This window comes from Drosophila santomea, chromosome X (assembly GCF_016746245.2).
Source record: "Drosophila santomea strain STO CAGO 1482 chromosome X, Prin_Dsan_1.1, whole genome shotgun sequence".
Classification (NCBI taxonomy): Eukaryota; Metazoa; Arthropoda; class Insecta; order Diptera; family Drosophilidae; genus Drosophila; species Drosophila santomea.
The window spans coordinates 9,119,443-9,145,332 of record NC_053021.2 but is presented as its reverse complement, the minus strand read 5'-3'; the positions used below and the strand labels follow the sequence as shown (position 1 = coordinate 9,145,332).

The 25,890-nt window shown below is 41.0% G+C and overlaps 1 protein-coding gene across 3 annotated transcripts; it reads right to left on the bottom strand.

The window, feature by feature from the left end:
- Positions 1-1,020: 1,020 nt before the first annotated feature.
- On the bottom strand, positions 1,021-15,681 carry LOC120456063. Of its 3 annotated transcripts, XM_039642653.2 has the most exons (7): positions 15,599-15,681; positions 15,134-15,320; positions 9,871-13,632; positions 9,692-9,779; positions 7,183-7,267; positions 6,011-6,421; positions 1,021-4,763 (listed from the first exon to the last, which is right to left on the bottom strand). In XM_039642653.2, the coding sequence occupies exons 3-7, from the start codon at positions 12,866-12,868 to the stop codon at positions 3,354-3,356; spliced, it is 4,992 nt and encodes a 1,663-aa protein (XP_039498587.1). In that variant the 5' UTR covers positions 12,869-13,632; positions 15,134-15,320; positions 15,599-15,681; the 3' UTR covers positions 1,021-3,353. The 3 variants fall into 3 exon arrangements, with proteins under 3 accessions (XP_039498587.1, XP_039498585.1, XP_039498586.1); XM_039642651.2 differs by lacking the exon at positions 6,011-6,421 and having other exon boundaries at positions 15,599-15,677; XM_039642652.2 differs by lacking the exons at positions 6,011-6,421; positions 15,599-15,681 and having other exon boundaries at positions 15,134-15,424.
- Between the last annotated feature and the right edge of the window lie 10,209 nt (positions 15,682-25,890).

Here is a 25,890-nt window from a genome sequence, read left to right as displayed (position 1 = left end):
GCGCATTTCATTAAAATTTCAAGTCGACTCAACTTTCGAGCACACACAGGAGGACAGCACTTGACAACAAGAGCACCCAGCACCACTGGCAGCTGCCCTCCATCCGCACCACTCCATCACCATCTGTTCCTCCTCTTCCATCTCCATCTCCATCTCCACATCCACATCCTTCAGAATCCCTCTCGCTCAACGGAAGCGCCGTTTAAAATTAGTAAAAAAGTTAAAGCCCGAACGGAACGAGCAGACAACATGAGCTGCCCCGCAATTAAGTGGAAACGAAGCCGAGGGAAAAGATAGCACGATTGCTAGTGACTACAAGATACCCTGGATACCCTAATATATGTCAAGATAAACCTCTGTGTGTCGCTACATCACTGCCGTATAAAATTCTTCAAGTTAACTCGACTTTTAATGAACTTTTAAGTCTAGCTATACAAGTTGTAGTTGAATTTTGAAATACCAATATCTTCATTAAACGCACTTCCTTACCAATAGTCCGCGATACCCATCCGAAAACTATACGGGAATTTGCAGGGTAGCATTCCATGCTCATGCCGTTTGTCTGTTCATACATCCACATGCACGTACATACAAGCATCCATAGGTGATTGTAGCTGTTTGCCTCAGCTGAAATTCAAAACGTCCGGCCCAAGTGCTGGCTGCAATTCGGGCTGCCACGCCCCCTTTGACGCCCTATGTTTCCATGGCCCACCTCACATCCCCTCCATTGCTCCTTGCGCTCCCATTCGCAGCACCCACTCGTCCTTTGCCCACATTGCAGTCAAATACTCGTAGTTTGGCATCCTTACGCCCTCGACTGACGGGGCTTTATGGGTCTTTAACCGAACCAAATCGCCTGAGTGGCTCTGCTCCGTTCGATTTTATGGCAGCCCGCAAAGCGATGGAGTCGATGGAGTCGATGGAGTCGATGGAGTCTGGAGTCCGTAACTGGAAAATTAAAAATTCCAAAATGCCAATGGCAACCGACCGCCCAAGGAAAATGCATTCGCTTGACTTTGCTTTCTGTGTGTATTTCTCGTTTGGTTTTTCAACTCGCCATTGTTCTTAATGTAGAATTTCATTTGAATTTATTTTGGGGTGAGTCCCCGTTTTTCCTTCTTTTTATTTATTTTTTTTTTTTGTGTTATCAGGGCCTGAAACTCGCCTAGTTGCCAGCTATCGTTAATCGGTAATCGCTTATCGTTTATCGCTTGCCTTTGAGCGGTCCATTGCCATTCGTTTCGTTTTGTTCTATTTCGCTTCGTTCCATTTGGCTTGCTACTTGCTTAAACTTACACGCACACACACACATATCAGTTTAAGTTCGATTTTAATAATAACTTAAGGTTAAATAACAATCACATTTACTTATTTCTTTTGTTTTTTTTTTTCGTTCGACCCACCAAAAAAAATGTCTGCACGCTTTTCCTAACTTTTATATTTGATTTACGATTAGTGTTTCGTGTGTGTGTTTTTTTGGGCTATTCATTTTGTAATATTCATAATATTTTCTCATTGGCATCCCCGTTCGACCTTTATCAATGGGGCTTAATTGTCAATAAAACAATTGGAACAAACGTAAACAACAAAAGTGGTTAAATCGTTAGCCAGGGATTATGTTCCACCCATAAACGACCCCATCTCTATATATCCGGGGCATAGATAATTCCTACTACTTACACTAAAACGTGCCACTTGCAGTGCACGGATTTTGGGCTTTACTTTACTTTATTATTCCGTTCGGCCTAACTTCGAAGAATTTTATTTCAAAGAGTCAAGTTTTGTCCTATATGCTGTATATAGTATGTGTGTATACCATTTTAGGGGGGAGCAATAATATCGGAAATGTTCACGATCTGCATTCATCTAGTTTGCCATCTCATCTCATCTTATTTCTATCGTTAGCCATTTAGTTCTCATTTGCTTAGAGTTGAAGTCCTCGATTCGCCTAATTTCCGCATACACACACACGAAAAAAATATACATACACATATGTTATATCGACTAGGACTATGACTAGATTATCGTTTAAAAGGTTACATATATTGTAATCATTATGCTGTAATCACCGTATTGGCATTGTATAAATTGTTCGTTTCTCTTTGTAAATTATGTTGGCTTGCTACAAAAGTTCGGCACATTTGATTTTGTCAAGTGAATTGTGTAATTTGCGAAATCTGAATATCGAAATATCAACGATATTTGGGTGTGTCTATGTCCGGAATATCTAACTATTCACTTACTTTTTTGCTTTCACGGAATTCTGTATTTAAAAATTGGAAAACTGTAGGGCTTCCTAATATATAACCTGAATATGAATATTCAGTTCAAATGACTTTGTTTTCATGTTGGAAATCCGTTTTCAATTAATCGCTCTAGAAAACAATTGATGTTTTTGAAACCAACTCGGACTTCCTCTCGGATTTCTGCTAATTAAAACTCTTTACACCTACACTTTCATGGAAATCCGGACACAGGACACACTTTGATGTTATTGGCCATCCAACAATCGAATCGAAATAAATTCACTACAATTATGCTCTTTATGCGGTTGCTGCTGGTTTTGACATTCACCATTTGCCATTTAACATTTTTGGCATTGTTGTGTGTGTGTGTAAATAATTAGCCTAATTAATTATGCATCGTTACATATCGGTAGTTACTCTCCTTTTGGCGCACCTAGCTCTGTTCTGTTTGCCCACGTATCGCAATTCTTTCATCATATACTCATATACTCATATGTAGTTCGTATGCAGATTTCATCGTATTTATATTTGTATTTGTATTTACTTTTCCATTTGTATACTATTTTTTTCTTGTTATTTTTGCAATTTTTTGTATTTTTTGTATTTTTTGTATGTTTTGTATTTTTTGTTAGCTTTATTGTAGATTTATAGACATTGAAATACTCGTTAGCCGCACCGACCCCCCGAAATGGAGAGGGAAGTGGGTCGAATGGGTGGTTGTGGGTGGATGGTGGATGGTAGGTGGGGGGGAGAGGCCGCCAGCCGCAAATAGACAAACAATTAATTATGATTTATATTTATATTTTATATTAATCGCATTTAATTGTTATTATTCGTTATATTCGAAAATCAACAAACAGTAAGTGGAAAAAGTTTCGCTCTATTTAGTGTATATTCAAATTGAAGTTTTCGTTTGAGAACGTTTTTTTTTGCCACATTTCATGTTTTCCCCCATTTTGGGGTTTCAGTACTCCTAGTAATCCTTACAAGCTATCGTTCTCCTCGTGGTATAGTTAATATCGCCACCCGGCCTGATCTCTTCGAGATCTAATTTATTTAAAAAAAAAAAAGGATATATACTTATGTGCCCATCTCACCTGGCCTTTCTTAACTGCCATTCACATCGACGACGGCCAGGGCATGGATGCCATTGGTGAGTCCATTGCTGGCGTACTGCGTCGATGTCTGCGATGGCGGTGGAGTGGCGGGCGGCGAGGCGGGTGGTGTCAGGGTGGAGGGCTCCTCGGCCACACCACCAACTCCACCAACTACACCGCCGCCGGTGGTCACCACCGTTACCTTGCCAATCCCATTCCCATTGCTGACACTGATGGCAGCGGGCCTCGCGCTCACCGGCGGAGTGCTGGGGACATCTTGGAGTGGCGGTGGTGGCGGTGGCAGGCTGTCCAACTGATTGGACTCCATGAGGGCGTAGTCGCCCAGCTCCTTGATCTCCTCTGTGGATGGTGGCGCCGGCAGGCTCATCAGACTGTCATAGTTGCTCTCGGCCTCCGGTTCGTGTTGGATTTCCACTGGCTCCTCTGGTTTGGGTGATTCATCTGGTAACTCTGCTTCCATTTCAGTAGGATCTGATTTTGCCTCGGCTTGGAATTTAACTTGGTTGTCTGGCTTCTCCTCCTGCTCCTTCTCCTCAATCGGAACCTGATCTTCATTTGGTGGAGAGACTTCAACAGTTGGTGGAGGCATGTCCTCTTTGGGTGGAACCTCTTGCTCATTGCGTGAAACCACTTCCTCCCCTTTGGCTTGAACCTCGGGCACCTTTTCCGGAACAACAGGCTCTTCCTGTTTTTCAGCTACCACCTCTTGGGGAGGTAGAGTGTCTACCTCTTTCTGGGGAGGATTGGCTACCACCTCCTTTTGTGAAAGAACATCTTTCACCGCCTCCGCTGGCCTAGCAACTTCTTCGTCTGACTTTTTAGATCCTTGGCTTGAATCGATTTCGGTTTGTTCAGTATTGCTGGATAGCTGTGACTTCTGCTCCAGATCCTGGACTGCATTTTGATTTGGACTTATCAATATCGGCTTTGCTGTGGGTGAACTGGTGGCATAGCCCGGCTGTTCGATGACATAAAGCTCCTGGTTGCCGTACGAGTACCGCTTGTTGGAGTCACTCGATGAAGTCGAGCTGAGATCTGATTGCGAGAGTCCAGTGCGTGCCAAATTAGAGTGAGTCTCGACTGCCTGCTGACCTAGATCCTCGGCCACATGCTCCTCGGCCTCCTCGATGAGATGCAGTGGAGCTGGATGGCCAGTGGCAAAGTCCTGTGGCGGTGCATGGATCTGCACCTGTTCGTGGCTGGGCGGCAAAGTCTTTTCTAGCAAATGCCCGCCATTCGGCGCCAGTTTGTTGTCGAAGGGCAGCTCGGTGGCGTCCAAGGTTACGCCGGAATGATCGCCTGCCAGCTGCTTGGAGTCGATGCCACGGGCCACCTCCACCACGAACACACCGTCCTTGTCTGTGTGCATTTTCGTCTCTCGGGCATTTCGGGAAATGTCCTGCGAAGAGGAAGATACATTTTCATTGAAATCGATGGGCAGGTAACCCAAATACACGGAACATACATTAGCTAGAAGGTGCAGGTTTCTCACACCAAACAACCACGCACGCACACAACATCGGCTACAACATCAAGGATACGAGATTGATAAGGGAGTAGAGTTGGGGAAAAGTGGAGAAAGTGGTCAAAGGACGAGAACACCAAGATGGCAAAAGGGGAAAGCCAGAGAGGAGCAGGGTGAGGCGACAGAGCGGACAAATCGGTTGGCTGCCATGCGGAAAGTGTCGAAAATTGCATTTGCATACGCTTGTGGCACACATACGCCCCAAGGATACACCACTAACACACACCCACACTTACTCACACCTCACACACACTACTACCACACACAGGCGCTCTTAGGTTGACAAATAGACGACACCGGGCCGCTGTTCGGACTTAAATCTGGCCCCAGTTCGTTGTCTCATGGCCCGCAGGAGCTCATTGATGTGCCAGGAAAACAAGAACAACAAGGACAACCAGGACAAACCAGGTCCACCCAAGGACATTCAAGGCCAGGACAAATGAACAAGTGGGAAAGTGCTTCCCCAAAGTGTCAGAGGGCGAATGTGCGGTAAATAAAGTACTCACTTAAACACAAAAGGTTCAGAAACGGAGACAGCAAAGTGCCCACCGCAAGGTAACTCAAGAAACTAACGAAGCTTGAAATGTACAAAACAATGCAGCTTTGCAAAGGATAAATCAAATTATCTAAATGAGGTAAAATAAGGTAAAAATAATTGTAGGTGCTAACCGAATTGAATCAATCATAAACCAAATATAATATATCTTTGCCGTTGCAAGTAAGTAAACGTTGCAGCTAGAAAGTATATTGATCTTAGATAAATACTTTTCAAACACACATAACAAAAAGGATTTGTTGGATGCAATCGAATCAAAGTTGTGGGATTTCGGTAGTGTGCAGGCCAAGGCAGAGATTGATTGGGATAGGCAGGAACACCAGAAACAGTACAGCAAACTAACTACGACAATAACCAGACGCGGGTACAGGCACAGGCACAGGCACAGGCACATCCAGTTCCGAGTGGAGGAGTAGAGTTCACACAGAGACAGAGAGCAACAGAGCAACAGAGCAAGAGAGCAATAGAAACAGAAACGAGACAGAGGAGACGTCTAGAATCCAGGCCCGAGGTGGCGGCGGCGGTAAAGTGGACGACGTCCTGATCGGATGACTAACGAACTTACGTGCCGCTCCTCGGTGACAACAATCAGATGATTATCTTTGAGCGTCATCTTGGTGACGGAGCCACAGGGAGGACAGCGGCCACCGCCAATGCCACCACTTGAGCCGCCAATAGAGGAGGCATCATTGCCATTTCCATTACCATCACCAATAGCCTGCGGAACCACCTGGACCAACTCACCCACCTTGCCCACTCCGCCTTCGTTGAATCGAAACTGGAGGCACTCCAGACCAGGCGTCAGTAAATGGCCTTGACTGACGCCGCTCTGGGGTCTCGTGGTGGGCGCTAGCGTGGGCGGTGGGTGGTGCAGTGGGTGGTGCAGGGGGTGGTGCAGGGGCACTAGGAGTGGACGTGGTTGCAGGATGGTGGAAGCGGCGGCCGAGTCAGATGATGAGAATGACGACGATTCAGACTGCAAGAGGCGAATAGAGAAAGAGATGGAGAGAGAGGGAGAGGGAGAGAGAGAGAGAGCAAGCACTGTACTTAACTGGAATTCAATTCACGCGCGCACTCCGTCTCTTTCACACACTCTGTGCCCGCACACCATCACAAAACCGAGAAAATTTCATTACCAGCCGGGGGAATTTATTTCAATACCAAGTCAACTTGAGCTCCATTAAAACGCCAGCCCCAACCTTCCACTGCAGCCACTACACAATAGTAGTGACAATTATTTAAATGTATACTCTAGCTTTAGTTTCGTAAATGGAATTAAATATTTTTAATAGTATTCTACATTATTTATTATAGGTACTTGCAATTGATCACTTTTCATATCACGCTGTTGGAAATCCTTATTAAATTAAGTGCCACTTGCAGCCTATTTTTCTTTTCCATTTTTTTACTTAAATTGTTAAAAAGACTAGCCTCACTGACAACCGCAGTATCATCTTTAATTTTGGACTTTCAGCTCTCAATTTCAGGCGGAACGCAATAAAATTTCCCGCGGAAATTTTCGCCTTTGTTTAATTTTCTCGAGAGCCCGAGAGCGCAACTTCAGCAGACGAGTGCATTCAAAGAAAAAAAGGGTTGCAGGGAAAACTGGGTTGAAGACACCCTGCGATGGCACTTGCGTTTGAATTTCAATTTCCATCTGCCTCATGGAGGGGCGGGGATTTTTGCGTGGGGGAGTGAAGGGTCTTTGGCTTATTCAGCTATTCGCTATGAACTCACCTCGTGCTTGGAGTCCTGGCCCTGTTCGCTGTCATCGCCTTGGGCGCCACCCGTGCCCGCTCCTGAGTTCTTGCTCAGCACATACCTGTGGAAAGAAAGAAAAAAAAAATAAGTGAACGGGAAGAGAAGAGAAGAGAGAACGCGATGTGGTTACTGATGGCATGTCTTTTGGGCCAAAAAACGGCAAAGCCGTTAAGCAGTCGACAGAGTTTCAAAATCCAATGCATTTCTAATGATGCCGCGACTGAAATTAACATTTTGTTGCCTACTTTGCGGCTGCCTGCAATCACCTAGGCGATATGCTTTGACTTCAGGCGAATGCTAAGCACCACGAAAAAATCTGATTACATTGGCAATTTGAAAATTCGAAATTAACTGAGCTATATTTGCCAGCTAAGTCGTAAGTAGTTAAGGTGGAAGTGTGTCGTGAGGAAAGTAATATGGGAAGTTTTAAGCTCTGGCATAATCTGCAAATGCTTGACGCCCAAAAAATTCCAGCGAAGGCGCCATAAATATTAGCAGTTGGCTGCGAAAGTTCCGTGAGTGAGTGAATATCCTGGCGATGCCCCAAGAGTATCCCATTGTTGTTGTGGCCCCTACCCAGCTCTTTCCCCCGTGGAAAGTAAGGTCCTTTCTAGCTTTCGTAATGCTATTGGCACTCAACAAATTTCAAGTTGTGAAGCCGCTGAAACGAGCCACACGCACAACTAATTTCTCGTCTCGAGAGTTTATTGTGCAATTTCCTTCCAGACACCCGATGTGTACCCACAATGTCCTGCCCGCCAGTTTGGGAATAAGGCAAATAAATTGTGTGTTTCCTTTTTATTTTGACGCTGGCTTTTCACGGCACTTCTTTGCCTTTTATTTTCGTTATATTTTCGTTTTTTTTTTTTTTGTTGGTGGCGGTTGGAAACGAGGGTGAGCAACGTTTGTGGTTTGCCATTTGCCGCTTTATGCGTTTTTCCTGCGGCAGCCGAAAAGCAGGAAAATTCGGGCAAAAGCAGGGATCACCTTCCCCAGAAGCAGCTGCCTTGTTAGCTTCTGGCATCTACATCATCTAAGAATGAGCATGAGTGTGTGTGTGTGTGTGTGTGTGTGTGCGTGTGCGTGCGGCGACTTCCGTTTCCGGCCTCGCCGATTCTCAATTCCGCCGTGTTGATTTGTTGCGCCTTCAGTTTTTCTCCGGGCTCCCCATCAAACTGACACTCCCAGTTGCCCGTTCCCGTTCCCGTTCGCCGATTTCACTTTGTTTGGCAGTGTGGCGAGTGTGTGTGTACACAGAGAGAAATACTATTCATCTTATGGGTCAACGAAATGTAGAATTTTACTTATATTTGATTTGAATTTTGAGAGCATACTATGCAGGAAACACCAACTAAGTTTCGCTTTCCAATTTACTGCCAATTTTATTCGTTTTGATTAAGAAATGTGCACAGGAATTACTATTTTACTATGTATATGTGAGTATATGTGGAAATTTATACATATACAAAATTCCGCATCTCGAGAAACAGCAGCTTCACCAACAGCAGCTTTTAACCCAATTCGTGGCGTGGCCAAGATTTATGTACGGGCCAGACTGCGGGCGATAAAGGATGTGCGTCCCTGCCATTGCCCCCAAATTTGGCAACCAAGCAATCCACCGAAAGCACCTCCCACCTCCCACTTTCCACCACCACCACCACCAGCAGCACTCCGTCAGAGATTTGTCAATGTTTTGTTGCTACTTCTGTTGTCTGTCTGTCTGTCTGCCTGTCGCTGGCAATGGCGAATGAGAAATAAAACGCCACGAATGAAGCTGATAAATGCGATTTGCCACGCCTTGCCTGCAGCGTGGGCGGTGGGTGGAAAGTGGATGGGAGAAGGGAGAAGGTGGTGGATGCCAAAGGGGTCAGGTGGTTGGTTGCCCCGGCAAATTGCTTTAGATTGAGTGCATTCTTCTGCCATGCGTGGGTCGCCGCTCTAAAGTAGGCAACACATCTTCTCGCCCAGGGAATCCTTGAAATGAAGGTTTTGCGCTTGGGATCGGATCGGATTGGGGTTGGCTGCCCCTGACTACTCAGCTCCACCCACATCTGCTGTCTTTCTATTTGAAGGTGGCTTTAGTCCCAGCTCATCCGCCATCCACCATCCACCATCCCGCATCCTTGTGATCCCTTTTGCTCCACATTCGCTGTCACTGCTTCCTCGCAATTTCTTGCAATTATTTTTGATTTGTGTGGGACATCGCCGTCTAAGCTGATTAAGCGCCACACGAGGCGTAACCAATTAGCTCAGCCAAATGGCTAAGGATTTCCGGATAAAAGAACATACTGTCCGGGTACAGTTGGCCCCACCAATGACAGTTCATTTTGTGTGGCAGGAGGTTGTGGTTAGATGCGTCTTAAATTTAAGAGGGTTCGATAGCTATCAGCGTTTTGCTTTAATACTACTATAACTCGCTTAAGGGCTCTCTTACTGCTTTAAGTAATAGTTTATATAGTTATAAAATAATATATATTTTACTTACTTTATAGCGCAGTACATGGATACCAAGAGCGCAGAGGGCAGGATGACAATGATGAGACCCATGGAAACAGCAAAAAGATTGAAGTATCCTACAAAGCAAAACACAAAAAACAAATATATATATCTTTTACCTTAACCATATATACCCTAATATAGAGGTATATATATTCCTTAACGTACCATCGTATTCAGCCAGTGGATCATCGGAGAGAGCAGTGGCATTTCCAGAACGGCTACTTCCACTCGCGAGCAAAGGAGCCATTGCCGATGCAGATCCCGAACCCGAACCCGATCCTGAGCCGGATCCTGAGCCAGATCCAGAACCACTATCATATCGCTGGAGGAGCGTGGCATTGACCATTTCAGCGACTGGCAGCTGTTCGCGGTGCAAGTGGTTGGCGGACTGGCGGTGGGGCTGGTGGCTCAGCCCGCTGGCCACGCCCACCTGCTGCTGGCGGTGCGCGGGACTTTCGAAGGGATAGGAACCCTCAACGCCATCAAAGCCACCGCCTGCACCATCGTCGATTAGATCGCCACCGTACTGGATGGAGCTCTCGATCACATCCGGTTCGCTGTCGATGCTGTTGCTCTGGATGTCGTTCTCGTAGATGCCAATTCCGTTCTGACCCATTCCCAGTTCGCCGGGCATGTAGTCGATCTCCTTGAGCTCGATCTGCGGTGGAAGTTCCCCGATGACGGGCACACCAATAGCCAAATCCGGCAGCACTGCCGGCTGAATGATGATGTCCTGCTGCTGCTGCTGCTGCTGTTGCCCCGGTGGCAATGTGCTGCTCCAACTCTGTGGCTGCTGCTCCACCTCGATGACCGACTCACCCACATAGGTCACGTCTAGCGGTGGTGCGCCATCGCCACTGCTCGACGAGGAGCTGCGAAAGATCTTCAATCCATCGGCATTGTGGTGCAGTGGTGATAGGATGATGTCCTCATCTGCCTGCTGCGCCTGTTGCGATTGCAACTGTTGCTGCTGCTGCTGCTGCTGCTGCTGTGAGTCCATCACATAGCTGGCGGGGAAGAACTGGTTCTCCAGCTGGAACTTGCGCTGCTGCTCATCCACTGGCAGCACCGTCGGCAGCGATTCACCCACCTTAACCTCCGTGTTGGAAATGTAAAAGATGGTGTCCGAATCGCGATCGATGCTGGGCTTTCGCGGTGGTGGTGGCGGCGGTGGTGGCGGCGGTCGCGGCACTGCACCACCAACGCCATCCTTCAGATCGGCCATGAATAGCTCGTCGGCATCCTGAACGGATTGCGGTGGGCGAACTGGCGGCGGTGGTGCAGCCGCCGCATCCGAGTTGCGGAAGGTGAAGATCGGATTGATGTGCTCCCCGCTCGCTGAGGCGGATGAGCCGCCCGATTCCAAGCTGCTGTTGTCCGCACCACTGTCGATGATCTCAACCACCAGAATCTCATCGCGGGACTTGCCCGGCTTGTCGGCCACCAACGAGGGCTGCCGATAGGAGAACTCCAGATCCTCGCTTTCGCTGCCAAATGCCTCGGACACATTGATGTGGATTTCGATGGCCGCCGGCTCTGGTTTGCCCACCGCTGCACCGCCAAAACCAATGACACCAGCGACACCACCCGATGCCGGTTGGGTGGACACATCCGCCCGATCGATGACATACTGGGTGAACCGCTCCTGCGGCAACGGCATCTCATGCGACGGCTTGGTGGTGCCAATCTCCACAGGGCTCTGCGGTGGTGCATAGAAGCCCTCGCTGTCACGGAAATTCGTTGAAGCCACTATGGAATCCACCGTGGAATCGTACACCTCGATCTGAATGTCCGAGATCTTGGACTCGGTGCGCGGTGGTGCAGCCAACTCGACACCACCAGCGACATTATTGCTATCACTATTACTTGTGGGCAGACGGGTGGTGCTGGTCTGAAAATCGGGCACCTGGAAAACGGTGGTCGACAGCACCGAGGCAGCTCCTGGCGATGGTGGTGCATGGGTGGTGCTGGGCTCGGGAATCTGCTCCAGCAGCGCCGTGGGCGCCAAAATCTCCACCAAACGGCCATTACGCAACTGGCTCTCAATCGAGGCCACGTGCTGGTGGCTCGATGGCTGTGGTTTCTTCAGCGGATGCACCACACCGATGGTTCGCTCGCCCATAAATATCGGTCCCAAGTAGCCATGGTGCGGCGGCGCCAACGTGGATGGGTTCGGTGGTGTCCTGGTGGCTTTCATTTCCGAAAAGTCATTGGGTAGTGTGGTTGGTGCCGTGGAAAATATCGCTTCCAGGAAAGCAAGATTGGAGGGTCGCAGCGGCGGGAACGTGAACGGTAGCGGTGGTGCTCTGGTGGTGCTGCTGCTTAAAATTGTGGTGGTTGTGGTGCTGCTGGTAGTGGGAATCCTTTCCATTTCCGTTTCAATGGTGGTGGCGGCCACCGTGGTGGTGGGAAAGTGCTGCTCCAGTAGCTGCTTCTTTTTGGTCAGCTTGCGGCCATCGTGGCCACTGTCCAACGGTGGTGCCACAGTGTGCTCCAAGTCCAATAGCCGCACCACTTGCAAATCATCTTTAATACTTTCTGTGCTTGGTGGTGCTGCTGCTACGGTTGTTGTGGTGCTGCTCACTGTCGCAGTACTTCTGAGTGTTTCATTGGTCGCAGTTGGTTTCCCAGTGGTGCTGCTGATCTCTGTGATGCCGATTTTCTCAGTGGTGCTACTTTCAGTGGTGCTACTTTCAGTGGTTCTACTTTCAGTGGTGCTACTTTCAGTGGTCCTACTTTCAGTGGTGCTACTTTCAGTGGTACTACCATTAGTGGTGCTACTTTCAGTGGTGCTTCTGATTGCAGATGCTTCTGTCTCAGCGCTAGGCACCTCTAGTTTATCTGTGGCTCTTGCCATCTCGGTGGTGGTGGTGGTAGTGCTGGTGCTGGGCTTTGATGTTGCCTGTAGCACCACTGCAGCCACTTTTGCATGTTTCCCACCTCTGGTGGTGCTCGCCTCCATCAGCGTGGGCGTATTGCCCTGCACTCCGAATTCCAAATGGTGGTAATTGTGGTGTGGCTGCTTCTGCGCTGCCGCTGCACCACCCACTGTGGGCGCCGCCCAAGCGGCACCGCAGAATGCTGTGGTGGCCAGCAGAAGCGCCAAACAGAGGGTGCCACGCCCCCGGACGCCCAGTGAGGGCGACATGTTGCTGCCGGGCATGTTGCAGCTGGCTAAATGGCTGCAGTTGCCGCTGTTGCTGTTGCTGCTGTTGCTACTGCTGCTGTCTCCTTATTGACTACGCTTCTGGGAAATGGAGATTTTACTTCTGCGTTCGCTGCACGTGTTTTGTTATGTAAATTTAGTTTGAATTCTGCTTGGCTGGAGAAAAATCTTTTCGCTATTGCTGTTGCTGCTGTTGCTGCTGTTGCTGTTGCTGTTGCTGTTGCTGCTGTTGCAATGTTGCTGCGGTTGCCTTTGGCACTTAATTTCCCCCTTCGCTCAGCTTGCTGTTGGCACTTGGCATTGTGTTGTGGCTCTTGAAACTGCAACTCGGCAACGTCGTCAACATCGTCATCATCATCGTAATCGTCGTCTGCATCATCAGCATCGTCATCATCATCGGCGTTGCCGTTAAATGTTGCTGCTGCAGTTGCTGCAGATTTCATTCATGTTGCTGCCGCTATTGTTAACGCCGCTGCACTCGTGGATGCGGCCATTTTCTGCGGCTGCAGCGCCGCTTCAACCGCTGCTCACCGTTGCCGGTGTCCTTGCGTCCTTGCGTTCTTGCGCCCTTAATAATATATATGTGCACTGCTCAAAAAAAAAATTGATTTTTTTTCCTTTATTCCTTCGCTTTGCAGCACTTAACGGGCTGGGCTGCTTCTATAATCCCTTATTGAATGGGAGTTGTTACTGCAATATCTCCGTGTTGCAGCCTCCTTCGATTTCTATTTGGTTTATTTCGCCGTCGCTTCAGTGGCATCCTGAATGGAAATGAAATTTGAAATAACGAAATCGCCAGAAGCAACAATTTAACTTATTGTTATTGCCGCTGCATCGCATTGCATTGCTCAATGGCAAATCCAATGAAACTAATGAAGCAACAGCAATACGGCACAAAAAAAAAGGAAAGAAAAACGTGAAAAGTGTTTGCCAGGATGAAATGTCTACCATAAGGACGAGAAAGTAAAGGAGAGAAAACCAGAAAATAAATACAGCACGAAAAAGTGAATGCTTTTGTTCAAAATGTAGCGTTTGAGTTCGGTGCAAAAATAAATATTATATTCAAAATAATTGATATTATTACAAACAATAATATTGCTATACTATTGCCACACAACATAAACCTCCATAAAAACCTCCTGTACGCTCGTGAAAATTTAAAGCGACCATTAAAGTACTCTATCATCGATCTAGCTCCTTTGATTTCCCCAACTGCCCAGCTATATTACCCACAACTCAAGGCATACTTCTAAGTGCCAGATCTAAGAAAAACCGGCGCAAAACTGTTGCTGCCGCCTTAATTTAATTTAGGTAACTGGCCAAAGAATATGCATCAGGAAGTTTAACCCACAGAGAGTTCAAATTTAAGTAAGGTATATTCCTAGACATGGCCAGCCTGTCCCTTTGAACCCTAACTCATCCTTGATGGTGCGACCCACCGACCAGACCGTGCAAATTAAATATAAAGCCTACAGAATGATTCGATTTCACAGCCCTGGCCCTGATCCCGAGCTGCGAAAAAAGGTTGAATCTACACTAATATAAATGGGGGCATAGAAATGGGCGAAAACCGCAGGCGGGTGGGGTTGGAAAAAAGCTTTCAATTCGCTCATCATCATGGTCATCGTAACAAGTTGCTTATCATCGCCGCCGCACCACCGCCACCACCACCACCGCCGACCTTTGACCCTTCATTTCGCAACTATTGTGGAACATCAAAGGGCGCAGAAAAAGGGAAAAGTTTGCGGCTGTGGAAAAACAAATGGGCGCAAAAGAGGCGCAAAGGAGACGCCACACAAAAGCGGAAGCGTCATAAAGGCGTTGATAATGGCAGCCGTAATGATATGGACGGAATGGAATATCTATAAATACACAAATTCGCATTATACACTCGTAAAACCAAATTCCCCTTTCATTTGGGCCACAAAAACTGGAGCCTAAATAAATACGCAAAAATACACGAAAGCCTATCTCACACAAACAAAAGTGAATTCACGTAAAATTTAAAATATAAGCTGCTGTAAGCTTGTGGCACGCACTTCATTTGTAAAGCAAATAAAGAAACGCACATAAAAGTGTATAAACAAAAAGTGTGCAAACATTTATGTGTGCTGTTTAGTTTGGTTTGTGTTTATAAAACATATGCAAAGAAAATAAATGCACTTAAGCTTCTGAAATTATTCATGTTAAACATTAAACCTAATTCGTCATTTTACTCAAAAATTGGTTTTTAATTTGTTGATATATAGTTTTCAGACTCACCGCCGGCAAAGTTATATCTCCCGATTCCGCTCGCCCCGCAAGGTAATCCAAGGGTCCTTGCAGAGCCAAAAAACTCCACAGATTTTCACAATCTCTTTTAATTTTTATGGCAAATAGTCACTTCAAACTGTTTTTTTATTTCAGCTTTTCTATATGTAATTGTTAAATAGTTCAATCACTGTGGACACTGCAAAAAATTGAACAAAAAAACTAGAAACGAGAATACACCGCGAGAAACCGCCAGAGAACTCGATGCTGTAATGACAGCGGCAACAATGCAAAAAACGCTCAAAAACGCGCAAAAACACGCAAAAACGCGCAGGAAACGCGCCACATAGCTGGATGATCAACTAGGAATTCACATAGGATTATAGGATTTTCCTAAGGATTGCTATAAGGAGTGGGCGTTGTTGGGTGGGTTAGTTGGGCGTGGTGAGGGGTCGGGATGCTAAATTATAGACTCACAACTCTTTTCTAGAATTTAACCCGCCTATAAAGCTGATTCTTTGGCGGCCGTTGATTTTATGGCTGCTACTGCTGCTGCATCCTATTGCTCCGAAAACCGCACGCAAACTGCGCAAATTTCCAAGCATCCTTTGCCTTAAAGGACACTCGACGGCACTTCGGATGAAATCCTGCCGATTTCTCCCGAACGCTCTGCGAACTTCGGATGGCAAAAGTATTGGTAAACGCGGCGAATACGCGCGGAGAGTTTTGGAGACTTTTGCACTCCAGCTGTCTGGCGGTTTGTGTCGCGGCTAGAAACCAAGATGTCAAGTAATAACTAATTTCAAGCTCTCCGTTCAAAATACATAAATACGCTTTTGTTGCCAGAATAACACAAAAATTATTTGGTGTCAGCTTTAATAATAAAATGTAATATGATTATCATACACCTTCCAGTCTACATGGGAAAGCTTTGGAATACTGGAGGCTACTCTCAAGCTTTTATTAAAGACGAATCTTAGATGTGTTGTGCTTTAAGTCAATATTTATTTAAATAAATTATTTGATAGAAAACACAATGAAAAACTTATCATTTACTTGCTTAATTTATGGAATTGTATGGTATTAAACTCAAACAATTTGTAAGCTTATTGTTAATTTCAACTTTTCTGTGGCATTTTTGTAAGGGGCTGTTGTGATAAAGATTCCATTTCCATTTTCCAGTTTTGTTTCATTTTTGAACGCAGTTCGAGTAGGAATTTAATTACGAACTCAACGAGGTATGCCATTCCATATTTGGACCAATATTTCGAATGTTCTGATTAAAATACTAATACTTATAGTCCCAAAAAAACAGAAAATCGATTTTCGGCAAAATTTCAATATTTACGATTGGTATTTTCGGTATAACTTGGCTAAAAATGGTCAGAAAGTTGAAAGAATTACATTTTTGTACTCCTAATTACCAATACTAACCAACCAAATCACTTTTTGACCGACTGTGTCAAAATAATTTTTGGCCTTTTTTTCGCATTTTTTGTAAGGGGTACCATCATCAAAATTCGCAAAAAATTGGAACGACATATAATTTTTTTTTGAAAATGCAGTTTGATAGGAAATTTAATTACGAACTCAACGAGGTATGGCATTCCATATTTGGACCACTATTTCGAATGCTGTGATAAAAATTCTGATAATTTTTTATCCCGAAAAACAGAAAGACGATTTTCGCCAAAAATTCAATATTTACGATTGGCATTTTCTGTATTTCTTGGCTGAAAATGGTCAGAAATCGAAAAGAATTACAGTTTTGTACTCCTAATTACCAATACTAACCAACCAAATCACTTTTTGACCGACTGTGTCAAAATAATTTTTAGCCATTTTTTCGCATTTTTTGTAAGGGGTACGTACCATCATCAAAATTTGCAAAAAATTGGAACGACATATAATTTTTTTTTGAAAACGCAGTTTGATAGGAAATTTAATTACGAACTCAACGAGGTATGGCATTCCATATTTGGACCACTATTTCGAATCCTGTGATAAAAATTCTGATAATTTTTTATCCCGAAAAACAGAAAAACGATTTTCGCCAAAAATTCAATATTTACGATTGGCATTTTCGGTATTTCTTGGCTGAAAATGGTCAGAAATCGAAAAGAATTACAGTTTTGTACTCCTAATTACCAATACTAACCAACCAAATCACTTTTTGACCGACTGTGTCAAAATAATTTTTGGCCATTTTTTCGCATTTTTTGTAAGGGGTACCATCATCAAAATTTGCAAAAAATTGGAACGACATATAATTTTTTTTTGAAAACGCAGTTTGATAGGAAATTTAATTACGAACTCAACGAGGTATGGCATTCCATATTTGGACCACTATTTCGAATCCTGTGATAAAAATTCGGATAATTTTTTATCCCGAAAAACAGAAAAACGATTTTCGCCAAAAATTCAATATTTACGATTGGCATTTTCGGTATTTCTTGGCTGAAAATGGTCAGAAATCGAAAAGAATTACAGTTTTGTACTCCTAATTACCAATACTAACCAACCAAATCACTTTTTGACCGACTGTGTCAAAATAATTTTTGGCCTTTTTTTCGCATTTTTTGTAAGGGGTACCATCATCAAAATTCGCAAAAAATTGGAACGACATATAATTTTTTTTTGAAAAGCAGTTTGATAGGAAATTTAATTACGAACTCAACGAGGTATGGCATTCCATATTTGGACCACTATTTCGAATGCTGTGATAAAAATTCTGATAATTTTTTATCCCGAAAAACAGAAAGACGATTTCGCCAAAAATTCAATATTTACGATTGGCATTTTCTGTATTTCTTGGCTGAAAATGGTCAGAAATCGAAAAGAATTACAGTTTTGTACTCCTAATTACCAATACTAACCAACCAAATCACTTTTTGACCGACTGTGTCAAAATAATTTTTAGCCATTTTTTCGCATTTTTTGTAAGGGGTACCATCATCAAAATTTGCAAAAAATTGGAACGACATATAATTTTTTTTGAAAACGCAGTTTGATAGGAAATTTAATTACGAACTCAACGAGGTATGGCATTCCATATTTGGACCACTATTTCGAATCCTGTGATAAAAATTCTGATAATTTTTATCCCGAAAAACAGAAAAACGATTTTCGCCAAAAATTCAATATTTACGATTGGCATTTTCGGTATTTCTTGGCTGAAAATGGTCAGAAATCGAAAAGAATTACAGTTTTGTACTCCTAATTACCAATACTAACCAACCAAATCACTTTTTGACCGACTGTGTCAAAATAATTTTTGGCCATTTTTTCGCATTTTTGTAAGGGGTACCATCATCAAAATTTGCAAAAAATTGGAACGACATATAATTTTTTTTTGAAAACGCAGTTTGATAGGAAATTTAATTACGAACTCAACGAGGTATGGCATTCCATATTTGGACAACTATTTCGAATCCTGTGATAAAAATTCGGATAATTTTTTATCCCGAAAAACGATTTTCGCCAAAAATTCAATATTTACGATTGGCATTTTCGGTATTTCTTGGCTGAAAATGGTCAGAAATCGAAAAGAATTACAGTTTTGTACTCCTAATTACCAATACTAACCAACCAAATCACTTTTGACCGACTGTGTCAAAATAATTTTTGGCCATTTTTTAGCATTTTTTGAAGGGGTACATCATCAAAATTTGCAAAAAATTGGAACGACATATAATTTTTTTTTGAAAACGCAGTTTGATAGGAAATTTAATTACGAACTCAACGAGGTATGGCATTCCATATTTGGACCACTATTTCGAATGCTGTGATAAAAATTCTGATAATTTTTTATCCCGAAAAACAGAAAGACGATTTTCGCCAAAAATTCAATATTTACGATTGGCATTTTCGGTATTTCTTGGCTGAAAATGGTCAGAAATCGAAAAGAATTACAGTTTTGTACTCCTAATTACCAATACTAACCAACCAAATCACTTTTTGACCGACTGTGTCAAAATAATTTTTGGCCATTTTTTCGCATTTTTTGTAAGGGGTACCATCATCAAAATTTGCAAAAATTGGAACGACATAAATTTTTTTTGAAAACGCAGTTTGATAGGAAATTTAATTACGAACTCAACGAGGTATGGCATTCCATATTTGGACCACTATTTCGAATGCTGTGATAAAAATTCTGATAATTTTTTATCCCGAAAAACAGAAAGACGATTTTCGCCAAAAATTCAATATTTACGATTGGCATTTTCTGTATTTCTTGGCTGAAAATGGTCAGAAATCGAAAAGATTACAGTTTTGTACTCCTAATTACCAATACTAACCAACCAAATCACTTTTTGACCGACTGTGTCAAAATATTTTGGCCATTTTTTCGCATTTTTTGTAAGGGGTACCATCATCAAAATTTGCAAAAAATTGGAACGACATATAATTTTTTTTGAAAACGCAGTTTGATAGGAAATTTAATTACGAACTCAACGAGGTATGGCATTCCATATTTGGACCACTATTTCGAATCCTGTGATAAAATTCTGATAATTTTTTATCCCGAAAAACAGAAAAACGATTTTCGCCAAAAATCAATATTTACGATTGGCATTTTCGGTATTTCTTGGCTGAAAATGGTCAGAAATCGAAAAGAATTACAGTTTTGTACTCCTAATTACCAATACTAACCAACCAATCACTTTTTGACCGACTGTGTCAAAATAATTTTTGGCCATTTTTTCGCATTTTTTGTAAGGGGTACATCATCAAAATTTGCAAAAAATTGGAACGACATATAATTTTTTTTGAAAACGCAGTTGATAGGAAATTTAATTACGAACTCAACGAGGTATGGCATTCCATATTTGGACACTATTTCGAATGCTGTGATAAAAATTCTGATAATTTTTTATCCCGAAAAACAGAAAACGATTTTCGCCAAAAATTCATATTTACGATTGGCATTTTCGGTATTTCTTGGCTGAAAATGGTCAGAAATCGAAAAGAATTACAGTTTTGTACTCCTAATTACCAATACTAACCAACCAAATCACTTTTTGACCGACTGTGTCAAAATAATTTTTGGCCATTTTTTCGCATTTTTTGTAAGGGGTACCATCATCAAAATTTGCAAAAATTGGAACGACATATAATTTTTTTTTGAAAACGCAGTTTGATAGGAAATTTAATTACGAACTCAACGAGGTATGGCATTCCATATTTGGACAACTATTTCGAATGCTGTGATAAAAATTCTGATAATTTTTTATCCCGAAAAACAGAAAAACGATTTTCGCCAAAAATCAATATTTACGATTGGCATTTTCGGTATTTCTTGGCTGAAAATGGTCAGAAATCGAAAAGAATTACAGTTTTGTACTCCTAATTACCAATACTAACCAACCAAATCACTTTTTGACCGACTGTGTCAAAATAATTTTTGGCCATTTTTTCGCATTTTTGTAAGGGGTACATCATCAAAATTTGCAAAAATTGGAACGACATATAATTTTTTTTTGAAAACGCAGTTTGATAGGAAATTTAATTACGAACTCAACGAGGTATGGCATTCCATATTTGGACCACTATTTCGAATGCTGTGATAAAAATTCTGATAATTTTTATCCCGAAAAACAGAAAACGATTTTCGCCAAAAATTCAATATTTACGATTGGCATTTTCGGTATTTCTTGGCTGAAAATGGTCAGAAATCGAAAAGAATTACAGTTTTGTACTCCTAATTACCAATACTAACCAACCAAATCACTTTTTGACCGACTGTGTCAAAATAATTTTTGGCCATTTTTTCGCATTTTTTGTAAGGGGTACATCATCAAAATTTGCAAAAAATTGGAACGACATATAATTTTTTTTTGAAAACGCAGTTTGATAGGAAATTTAATTACGAACTCAACGAGGTATGGCATTCCATATTTGGACAACTATTTCGAATGCTGTGATAAAAATTCTGATAATTTTTTATCCCGAAAAACAGAAAGACGATTTTCGCCAAAAATTCAATATTTACGATTGGCATTTTCGGTATTTCTTGGCTGAAAATGGTCAGAAATCGAAAAGAATTACAGTTTGTACTCCTAATTACCAATACTAACCAACCAAATCACTTTTTGACCGACTGTGTCAAAATAATTTTTGGCCATTTTTTCGCATTTTTTGTAAGGGGTACCATCATCAAAATTTGCAAAAATTGGAACGACATATAATTTTTTTTGAAAACGCAGTTTGATAGGAAATTTAATTACGAACTCAACGAGGTATGGCATTCCATATTTGGACCACTATTTCGAATGCTGTGATAAAATTCTGATAATTTTTTATCCCGAAAAACAGAAAACGATTTTCGCCAAAAATCAATATTTACGATTGGCATTTTCGGTATTTCTTGGCTGAAAATGGTCAGAAATCGAAAAGAATTACAGTTTTGTACTCCTAATTACCAATACTAACCAACCAAATCACTTTTTGACCGACTGTGTCAAAATAATTTTGGCCATTTTTTCGCATTTTTGTAAGGGGTACCATCATCAAAATTTGCAAAAAATTGGAACGACATATAATTTTTTTTGAAAACCAGTTGATAGGAAATTTAATTACGAACTCAACGAGGTATGGCATTCCATATTTGGACCACTATTTCGAATGCTGTGATAAAAATTCTGATAATTTTTATCCCGAAAAACAGAAAACGATTTTCGCCAAAAATTCAATATTTACGATTGGCATTTTCGGTATTTCTTGGCTGAAAATGGTCAGAAATCGAAAAGAATTACAGTTTTGTACTCCTAATTACCAATACTAACCAACCAAATCACTTTTTGACCGACTGTGTCAAATAATTTTTGGCCATTTTTTCGCATTTTTGTAAGGGTACCATCATCAAAATTTGCAAAAAATTGGAACGACATATAATTTTTTTTTGAAAACGCAGTTTGATAGGAAATTTAATTACGAACTCAACGAGTATGGCATTCCATATTTGGACACTATTTCGAATGCTGTGATAAAAATTCTGATAATTTTTATCCCGAAAAACAGAAAGACGATTTTCGCCAAAAATTCAATATTTACGATTGGCATTTTCGGTATTTCTTGGCTGAAAATGGTCAGAAATCGAAAAGAATTACAGTTTTGTACTCCTAATTACCAATACTAACCAACCAAATCACTTTTTGACCGACTGTGTCAAATAATTTTTGGCCATTTTTCGCATTTTTTGTAAGGGTACCATCATCAAAATTTGCAAAAAATTGGAACGACATATAATTTTTTTTGAAAACGCAGTTGATGGAAATTTAATTACGAACTCAACGAGGTATGGCATTCCATATTTGGACCACTATTTCGAATGCTGTGATAAAAATTCTGATAATTTTTTATCCCGAAAAACAGAAAACGATTTTCGCCAAAAATTCAATATTTACGATTGGCATTTCGGTATTTCTTGGCTGAAAATGGTCAGAAATCGAAAAGAATTACAGTTTTGTACTCCTAATTACCAATACTAACCAACCAAATCACTTTTTGACCGACTGTGTCAAAATAATTTTTGGCCATTTTTCGCATTTTTGTAAGGGTACCATCATCAAATTTGCAAAAATTGGAACGACATAAATTTTTTTTGAAAACCAGTTTGATGGAAATTTAATTACGAACTCAACGAGGTATGGCATTCCATATTTGGACACTATTTCGAATGCTGTGATAAAATTCTGATAATTTTTTATCCCGAAAACAGAAAAACGATTTTCGCCAAAAATCAATATTTACGATTGGCATTTTCGGTATTTCTTGGCTGAAAATGGTCAGAAATCGAAAAGAATTACAGTTTGTACTCCTAATTACCAATACTAACCAACCAAATCACTTTTTGACCGACTGTGTCAAAATAATTTTGGCCATTTTTCGCATTTTTTGTAAGGGTACCATCATCAAAATTTGCAAAAAATTGGAACGACATAAATTTTTTTTGAAAACCAGTTGATGGAAATTTAATTACGAACTCAACGAGGTATGCATTCCATATTTGGACACTATTTCGAATGCTGTGATAAAAATTCTGATAATTTTTTATCCCGAAAACAGAAAAACGATTTTCGCCAAAATCAATATTTACGATTGGCATTTTCGGTATTTCTTGGCTGAAAATGGTCAGAAATCCGAAAAGAATTACAGTTTGTACTCCTAATTACCAATACTAACCAACCAAATCACTTTTTGACCGACTGTGTCAAAATAATTTTTGGCCATTTTTCGCATTTTTGTAAGGGTACCATCATCAAAATTTGCAAAAAATTGGAACGACATATAATTTTTTTTGAAAACGCAGTTGATAGAAATTAATTACGAACTCAACGAGGTATGGCATTCCATATTGGACAACTATTCGAATGCTGTGATAAAATTCTGATAATTTTTATCCCGAAAAACAGAAAAACGATTTCGCCAAAAATCAATATTTACGATTGGCATTTTCGGTATTTCTTGGCTGAAAATGGTCAGAAATCGAAAAGAATTACAGTTTGTACTCCTAATTACCAATACTAACCAACCAAATCACTTTTGACCGACTGTGTCAAAATAATTTTGGCCATTTTTTCGCATTTTTGTAAGGGTACCATCATCAAAATTTGCAAAAAATTGGAACGACATATAATTTTTTTTGAAAACCAGTTTGATAGGAAATTTAATTACGAACTCAACGAGGTATGGCATTCCATATTTGGACCACTATTTCGAATCTGTGATAAAAATTCGATAATTTTTATCCCGAAAACAGAAAACGATTTTCGCCAAAATCAATATTACGATTGGCATTTCGTATTTCTTGGCTGAAATGGTCAGAAATCGAAAAGAATTACAGTTTTGTACTCCTAATTACCAATACTAACCAACCAAATCACTTTTGACCGACTGTGTCAAAATAATTTTTGGCCATTTTTTCGCATTTTTGTAAGGGGTACCATCATCAAAATTTGCAAAAATTGGAACGACATATAATTTTTTTTGAAAACACAGTTCGATTGGAAATTAATTACGAACTCAACGAGGTATGGCATTCCATATTTGGACACTATTTCGAATGCTGTGATAAAAATTTGATAATTTTTATCCCGAAAAACAGAAAAAACGATTTTCGCCAAAAATTCAATATTTACGATTGGCATTTTCGGTATTTCTGGCTGAAAATGGTCAGAAATCGAAAAGAATTACAGTTTTGTACTCCTAATACCAATACTAACCAACCAAATCACTTTTGACCGACTGTGTCAAAATAATTTTTGGCCATTTTTTCGCATTTTTTGTAAGGGTACCATCATCAAATTTGCAAAAAATTGGACGACATATAATTTTTTTTGAAAACGAAGTTTGATAGGAAATTTAATTACAACTCACGAGTATGGCATTCCATATTTGGACACTATTTCGAATGCTGTGATAAAATTCTGATAATTTTTATCCCGAAAAACAGAAAGACGATTTCGCCAAAAATTCAATATTTACGATTGGCATTTTCGGTATTTCTTGGCTGAAAATGGTCAGAAATCGAAAAGAATTACAGTTTTGTACTCCTAATACCAATACTAACCAACCAAATCACTTTTGACCGACTGTGTCAAAATAATTTTTGGCCATTTTTCGCATTTTTTGTAAGGGGTACCATCATCAAAATTTGCAAAAAATTGAACGACATATAATTTTTTTTTGAAAACGCAGTTGATAGGAAATTTAATTACGAACTCAACGAGGTATGGCATTCCATATTTGGACCACTATTTCGAATCCTGTGATAAAAATTCGAATATTTTTATCCCGAAAAACAGAAAAACGATTTTCGCCAAAAATGCAATATTTACGATTGGCATTTTCGGTATTTCTTGGCTGAAAATGGTCAGAAATCGAAAAGAATTACAGTTTTGTACTCCTAATTACAATACTAACCAACCAAATCACTTTTGACCGACTGTGTCAAAATAATTTTGGCCATTTTTTCGCATTTTTGTAAGGGGTACCATCATCAAATTTGCAAAAATTGGAACGACATATAATTTTTTTTTGAAACGCAGTTTGATAGGAAATTTAATTACGACTCAACGAGGTATGGCATTCCATATTTGGACACTATTTCGAATGCTGTGATAAAAATTCTGATAATTTTTTATCCCGAAAAACAGAAAGACGATTTTCGGCCAAAATCAATATTTACGATTGGCATTTTCGGTATTTCTTGGCTGAAAATGGTCAGAAATCGAAAAGAATTACAGTTTTGTACTCTAATTACCAATACTAACCAACCAAATCACTTTTTGACCGACTGTGTCAAAATAATTTTTGGCCATTTTTCGCATTTTTTGTAAGGGGTACCCATCATAAATTTGCAAAAAATTGGAACGACATATAATTTTTTTTTGAAACGCAGTTTGATAGGAAATTTAATACGAACTCAACGAGTATGGCATTCCATATTTGGACCACTATTTCGAATGCTGTGATAAAATTCTGATAATTTTTTATCCCGAAAACAGAAAAGACGATTTCGCAAAAATTTACGATTGGCATTTTCGTATTTCTTGGCTTGAAAATGGTCAGAAATCGAAAAGAATTACAGTTTTACTCCTAATTACCAATACTAACCAACCAAATCACTTTTTGACCGACTGTGTCAAAATAATTTTTGGACATTTTTTTGCATTTTTTGTAAGGGGTACATCATCAAAATTTGCAAAAAATTGGAACGACATATAATTTTTTTTTGAAAACACAGTTCGATTGGAAATTTAATTACG